General features: G+C 38.2%; 1 protein-coding gene across 8 annotated transcripts; it reads right to left on the bottom strand.

The window, feature by feature from the left end:
- Positions 1 to 2,571: 2,571 nt before the first annotated feature.
- On the bottom strand, positions 2,572 to 7,004 carry Dhps (Deoxyhypusine synthase). Of its 8 annotated transcripts, none has more exons than XR_002546404.2 (8): positions 6,819 to 7,004; positions 6,041 to 6,290; positions 5,769 to 5,933; positions 5,451 to 5,669; positions 5,031 to 5,223; positions 4,611 to 4,714; positions 3,869 to 4,031; positions 2,572 to 2,775 (listed from the first exon to the last, which is right to left on the bottom strand). XR_002546404.2 is itself a non-coding variant. In XM_022083298.2 (8 exons), exons 2-8 carry the CDS (start codon positions 6,266 to 6,268, stop codon positions 2,677 to 2,679), a joined length of 1,134 nt encoding a protein of 377 aa, XP_021938990.1. In that variant the 5' UTR covers positions 6,269 to 6,287; positions 6,823 to 7,001; the 3' UTR covers positions 2,572 to 2,676. The 8 variants fall into 8 exon arrangements, 7 of the variants coding, with proteins under 7 accessions (XP_021938990.1, XP_021938988.1, XP_021938993.1 ...); XM_022083298.2 differs by having other exon boundaries at positions 3,869 to 3,994; positions 6,041 to 6,287; positions 6,823 to 7,001; XM_022083296.2 differs by having other exon boundaries at positions 3,869 to 3,994; positions 6,823 to 7,001.
- Between the last annotated feature and the right edge of the window lie 63 nt (positions 7,005 to 7,067).

The following is a 7,067-nucleotide window of genomic DNA, read 5'->3' on the forward strand; positions in this document are numbered from 1 at the left end:
CACTTTGATAATAAGGATAAGATTTTGCATATATTATTTCGACACAGGATAATTTAACAAGAGAAAATACAAAATTGCATAATGAGATTCATAATTTGTACTTATTTATTTATTTAGTGTTCTGTCTGACGACAGGTCCATATGAACAGGATCCTTCCATCCTTTTCTCTTCTCGGACTGGGACCTGTTCATATACGTTCTTGGCAGATGATCCAGAAGTGGTTTGCCATTGCCTTCTTCTGTGTGTGAATGGAGTAATTGTTGGGATGCCACGGAGGAAAACTCCGTGTTGCCTAGACCACGGCCTTGCCCAACACAAGTTATAAATCCGGGCACCGCCGGGAATTGAACCCGGGACCCCAGGATTACAAGGCCAGCATTCTAACCGCTAGACCACCGTGGCGGTCCGAATTTGTACTTACAGCCGAATATCATTAGGACGATCAATCAAAGACGATGTGATGGGAACGACATGCAGCACACACAGTGTAAATTCAAAACGCACACTAAGTGTTGGACAGAAAATATCAAGGAAAGATACCAGTCACAATAATATTAAAATTGATATTAAAGAAGCAGGGTATTAGGATGTGATCATAACAGTAACCAAAGGCGAGTTTTTGTAAACAAAGCAATGAATCGCCTGATCCCATAAACACATTTATTTTACAGTTTCATAATTATAAACTTTTTAGGAACGAATTAGTTAATTTGTTTCAAACAATTTACAGAGTATTCAACATCTTCATGTGATGTGTCCGTTATTGTTGTTTAACTTTAACCAAAAATGGAACGTGTTGACAGATCTGAGTTTAACTCACGAGCAACAATTTTCATGAAAGTCCGTTCTCGTGTTATTACATGTAGAGACACAGACAGACGGGGTGAATCTGATAGGGACATTTTTGCACTTTTCAGTTGGAAACGAGCACAACTTGACAACACAAAAAATAGGTTTGTGAAATAAATGTCTGCAAGTAGACTAATTCGAGATCCTAAATAAAATTTGCCTACAAATCGAACATGGAATTAAAATAACGAATCTCGAACGATATATAAGAATTTTCTCACTCAAAGATTGGACCACGCGTGGTCACTGCGCTTATCCAGCCCGCGAATTCTTTTCAATTTTGCATCGTAAAAATGCGTGGGGTTGATTCTAATGCACCTTAACACTGCATTTTTTTTATCATGATACTGTTGTAATTAGATGACTGAAAACGGAAAAGATCCTTCTGTTATTGAGACAATGTGCTGAGAAAAATGAGTTGTTCCTTGGACAGAATTTGCACTTGTTCCGGCCCTAGAACGAGGTAACAGAAGACTCTTGAGAAATCAGTGATTAACCGCTTGAGCTGTGGTACGGCCATTAAACTACGGTCTGCAGGATTTCAGAGAAGATGCTCGTGGAGGCGGTGATGTGTGAATTATTCGTCAGTAAAAGTCGGTCACAGACCACTGCAAAGCTATAACAGAAGCTGCCAACACCCATCACCAAACAGCATGCTTTAAAGCCACAGAGAAAACCATACACCATTGCAACAGCGGAGCCGAGGCGAGTGAGGACGGCTCACAACTGAGCAGAGCTAGCAGCGTTGTATACTGCGTTCCAACGTTTTTGGCCGCTGAACTTTGTGAATTGGTACCTTGGAGCGAGTCACTTACCAGAAGTTTGCTGGAAGGTATGGTAGCAGGCCGCATACAGTACACTCTAAATAAAATATCACCAAGGTAAGTAACACGGGAAAGTCGATTTCAATAAAATAGACATGACTAGAAAATTAACACTGCAGAAAGTATTAGATAAATTCATCTTCTTCACAACGGTCCTACTCCAATTCCTCCACTCCTCACAGACAATCACTTTCTGACATATCACTCGATTCATCACTAACGCTGCTGCTGTCCACTACATTATAATCAATTATATATATATATATATATATATATATATATATATATAAATAAATATATTAGTGACAAAGCGTGACTAGGCGTGACCTCCTTTAACAACGTGACAAGAGGACACCTTAAGTGTTAAAACATCACCAAGAGTTTAAAAGCGAGACAAACCGTGACAAAGCGTGACGCACTGTAATGGCGTGACGAGATGTGGCCATACATGTCAAAACGTCACAGAATCTTTAAAAACGTTACCTAACCTAATAAAATCTATTAAACAAACAACCTAACCTAACCCAACCAAACCTAACTTAACCCAACCTAACCTAACTTGTCGTATCTTCATCTAACATATTGTAACGTAGCAAAAAGTAACCGAGCTGTAGATTACATAACGTAAGCATGTAGAAACGTGATTTAGTGACCTCGCGTGCTCAAGCGTGACTTGAAAAAAGGAGTGACGAGGTATGTGATATGTATTCTGGCTACAAGGTTCTGCAGGTAGCTCTTGTCTTTATATGAACTTTTTGCAGGCTTGGGTTATAGGTTGAAACTGTATTTGTAACACCTTGCTGAAATGTGAAATGATGACATAAAACAACAGGAACTAGTAGGGACAAACTGTCTTGCCCTTATCTGTTACCTGTATCACACAAAATTCACAAAGTCTTGTTTATGTATGAGCAAATGGTATTTTATTTCTGTGCCAATTTATGTTCTGACTGAACACATGCGTACATGTAGTTTTAAATACAATTATAGGGCTATACAAGGTTATACATCTGATTCAGCTTTGATCTTTGTAGCATGATATCGCTTTGCAAATGTTTCTCCCACTAAGAGAGGAAACACTAGACTTGCCTCAGAATACACCTGGAAAAAAGAAGAAAAATAAAAACTCATAAAAAGTTGTCAGTGGAACCACAGTTCCGGAGAATTTGACGTAAATACGTCATACATGCTTTACAATTGAGTAAAGTTTGATTAAGACATTGCTTATTTAATTTGAATTAGTTACGCTTAAGATGGGTCTGTGGTAGATGAATGTAATGTAAAGTAATGTAATGTAAGGTAATGTAAGGTAAGGTAAGTATGTAGGTAACCATTGTTGTTTATTTGTTGATAAACAGATGACGTTTCCTAGGTAACATAACAATGAAATTACACTTTTTCATTTCCCTTTTTCGTAACACATTTTCGTTACACATTTTTGCCGAATGACACTGACCCTAAAATATAGACGTATTTACGTCAAAAATTATCAAATATTTCTCAGAACTAAATTATCATAATCATCACCATCTGTTGATGTTTCCACCAAGATCAGCTGACTTTTGGTAAAGCCTCCCTTCACATTTTTCTTTATTCTCTTGTAAGCACTCATCCTGTATGCATTCACATTTTCATCAATGTTTTGTATAACTGCGTTATACAGAACTGATGCAAACCAACATTGCTGTCAGCAAACAACTTTCAGTATAGACTCACAATACAAAACATCATGAAAATCTATTCAGTATTTCTGGAGATCCCCACTTAATGGTACCTGCACCTTGTCGTGGTGGTGGGGCTTGAGTACCTCAGTGACCCCATGAGCTATGCTGGCGGTAGCATAGCTACTGGTAGGGCCTCCCTAGCCAGATTGGTCGAGGGGGAGAGGTCAGACTAAGATAGGTACCCTGGTCCTCCAGGTTGGGGGTTGGTCGCAAGGCTAACAACCTTGCGCCGTAAAAAGGAAGATGTTTCGAAACCTCAATCAAAGCCTCGGACAGACGGACCTAACAGAGGACTGAATGGAAGAGGAGGATTGAGGAGGCCATGGACCGAATACGGGCCGGAGAGCCATAGAAGAAGAAATTTCTGGAGGTAGAACACACAGACAGACCAATGTAACCTTTCCTACATGCATTCACTTCATGCAATTTATGCATAAAAAACTATTTAAAACAAAGGAGTCTCTAAACACCTTGACAGGAGAAGCATCCTTCTTGATCTTTCCCCATGAGATAGCCTCATCTGGACGAGCCCCACTATCGCTGCCATCAAACTCAGATGCTGTGTTGATAAAAACTGCATAATCAGCTCCATTCCTCTGTAGGGATCAGAGATATCTTTCCAACAACCAAAACCTTTTGAGAATTACAGACAAGAGTTATACATGCACTATAATATGAGATTATGGACACAAGTGAGGTTGAAAAAAACCTGGATATTTGCCTGAAACATAACTGACAACTTGGGCTATGCAGTTGTTTAGTTCATCATATCAGTATGTTTTACAACAAAAGTTCTGATTTCAGGATGTAACGAGAACTCTATAGTTCATGCATTTATAAAAATGGGAATATGTTGCATGAATGCTGAATATGTGCAGAGCAACATCTTACCATCCCCCACTTAATGGTACCTGCACCTTGTCGTGGTGGTGGGGCTTGAGTACCTCAGTGACCCCAAGAGCTACTGGTAGGGCCTCCCTAGCCAGATTGGTCGAGGGGGAGAGGTCAGACTAAGACAGGTACCCTGGTCCTCCAGGTTGGGGGTTGGTCGCAAGGCTAACAACCTTGCACCGTAAAAATGAACATGTTTCGAAACCTTGATCAAAGCCTCGGACAGATGGACCTAACAGAGGACTGAATGGAAGAGGAGGATTGAGGAGGCCATGGACCGAATACGGACCGGAGAGCCATAGAAGAAGAAGAAGATCTTACCATCAGATTAGCATTGCAGATATGGTGCTTTATCACTCCTCCACCTATTATAACCATTCCTGTATTTGCAGCTTTTACTGCCATTGTATTTAAACGGCGAAGATCTATAATAAAATAAATATATTCATAAAACAACTATATACAGTTCTATTGTATTGACTACATTTTAAAGGGTAAGATTATAATATATTTCTTACAGCTCTTAAAAGGAGGTACCTGTGTACAATTTTCACCATTCAAGGATTTTCATGGTCTCATATTCTGCTTAATATTTATTATGAACTTACCCCGGATTACATTTATCAATTTTCTAATTCATTACGCTGCTTACTTTTCACTTTTTCTTTGACAATACCGACAAGTTCTATACCAAAGTCCATTTGTCCCTGTCAAACATGCTAAGCCAATTAATTATCTTACCTTGGATAATATCAAGCACCAATCCAGGATTACGGTATGAGTGGAAATACATCATATCTCCAAGGCTACCATCTGTAAGGGCTGGACTAAACACAGGAATTTTATTTTTTGCAGCCCAGTAACAGATGGAACTTGGATCACCAATCTCTTCTCCTAATTTTGCAATAACTTTCGATGGAGTCCAGAGTGTTCCCTAAAGCAGTGATGATTGATTTCTGGGTTATTTAATAACACTCAAAGATATGACAGTGAAGAGAAGAATTCCTGCTCCTGCCAGGTAAACAAACCCCAGGCATACAGCCTGTAACCACGCACTATACTGACTAAACTATCTAAAAAAATGTAGTTACAACTTCATTTATACATGATTATTAAGCAAAAACTTTAATGCAAACATTAGACAGTAATGAAAAAGGTTACCTTCTCTTTCTGTTCTTCCAACATAGCATCTAAACGTGGCATCACCCAATCTTCAAAAAGGCAGTAGTTTTCATTAGGTACTAGAAGATTCCCAATCCGGTTAATTCCTTTTTCTCTTAATTTGCGCCCTTCCAAATGGAAATCACCAATGTATGTTGGAGCAAGACATTTTATTAAATCTTCTTCTACACCTCCTGCTGTAGTTACTATACAGTCTACCTTCAAAATAGAATCAACAGTAAAACTTCACTCAAAATTAACTCAGGTGTGGAGAATTTACTTTAATTTCTGAAATAATATAACCATAAGTAATCTCACCATGTGATGTTGGACTAGAAAGCAGATTGTATCACGAATTCCAGCAGAAACCATGTTGGAAGTGAAGCCTAAGAAGATTGTGCAGTTGCTATTTCGTCGAATAAATTCATCTTCTTCTAATACATCTTCCAAGTCTTCAGACAATGGGATGGCACGGCAAGACAACTTGACCATTTAAAGCAAATAATAAAATTAAAGGCAATGAAGTCAACAATGAATGGGAACACTATAAGAAATAAAACTAATTAACTTGTTTACAGATTGCTGCATACCATTTTATTGATTTCTTCCACTGCTAAGCCAAAATTTGTTGCTTGAAATCCACAGAAACGATATGTTTCAAGAAGTGCTTTATAACTGACCCCCTTATTCCAGTCATAACCTTTCACAATTGGTGTTCCAGCAGGCAGGGGGACACTTTCAACAAGAACAGCAGCCTTTGCCTTTTCAGGAACCTCCTGTTCCTTGGATTCTGTCTTGGCATGTGTTGGTGAAGACATAACTAAACTGAAGATAATACTGCTGAAAAAAAACATTTGCAATTCCTAACAAATGACACATCTGAATCAGTTGATTTGCTTGGTTCAGGATTATGCTGCATTTGTATGTTAGTCCACTGTTTATATATTTATTCACAGACCATACAGCAACACTTTCAATTTAAGAGGTTATTCAACCGAATGCAATGGGAATTTACCATGAATGAGTTGGTAAGAATTTGAAAGCAGATGTCATGTTTTAAGGTACCATACGAGACACTGGATGAAGAGACTGATGAAAACCATTAACACATCCCGAATGTGTTTAGAGCATAAACGTTATAACAACTTGCTCGTTTACTGCCAAACACTCGAAACAACTTAACAAAACGGCGACAACATACACCTGCCTTTATAATATTAGGATAACCTACCATTTTATTAGACATTTAAATTATGTTCTGATGCTGACAGAGTGAAGTGTTCTAACCTCAATTCTCGATATCAACTCACTTAAATAACCAACGGCAACAAAAAATATACTTTAAAAAAACAGTACATCAATACTTACCGACCTCGTATTTACATCCTCGTAATACTTTCATATGAATGTGTTATAAAACACAAATTATGAATTTACACCATGATCAGCGTAACCAAAATTCAAGAATATTTACTCTTTATCGAAAAATCATTGGATTCATTGCCGACACAACACCACAGATGAATTAAGTTAGATAACTTCAGTCACCTATAGTGGCATCTATTATTAGATCCGAAAACGTTGATTTCCATATTGCAAAGTGGATGCCAGCACTGT

The sequence above is a fragment of the Zootermopsis nevadensis genome, unplaced genomic scaffold (genome assembly GCF_977971745.1).
Source record: "Zootermopsis nevadensis isolate Lab colony 2312 unplaced genomic scaffold, Znev_1.0 Znev_ptg000010l, whole genome shotgun sequence".
NCBI lineage: Eukaryota > Metazoa > Arthropoda > Insecta > Blattodea > Termopsidae > Zootermopsis > Zootermopsis nevadensis.

Bases quoted from the DNA above. Each gene is read 5' to 3' on its own strand.
- Dhps (XM_022083298.2), bottom strand. From the start codon at position 6,268: ATGTCTTCACCAACACATGCCAAGACAGAATCCAAGGAACAGGAGGTT. The intron at 5,224-5,450 runs GTAACCTTTTTC...TCACTGCTTTAG, and splicing joins TGGAAGAACAGAAAGAGAAG to GGAACACTCTGGACTCCATC. The intron at 2,776-3,868 runs GTGTTTAGAGAC...TCTTTTTTCCAG, and splicing joins AGGATGCTTCTCCTGTCAAG to GTGTATTCTGAGGCAAGTCT.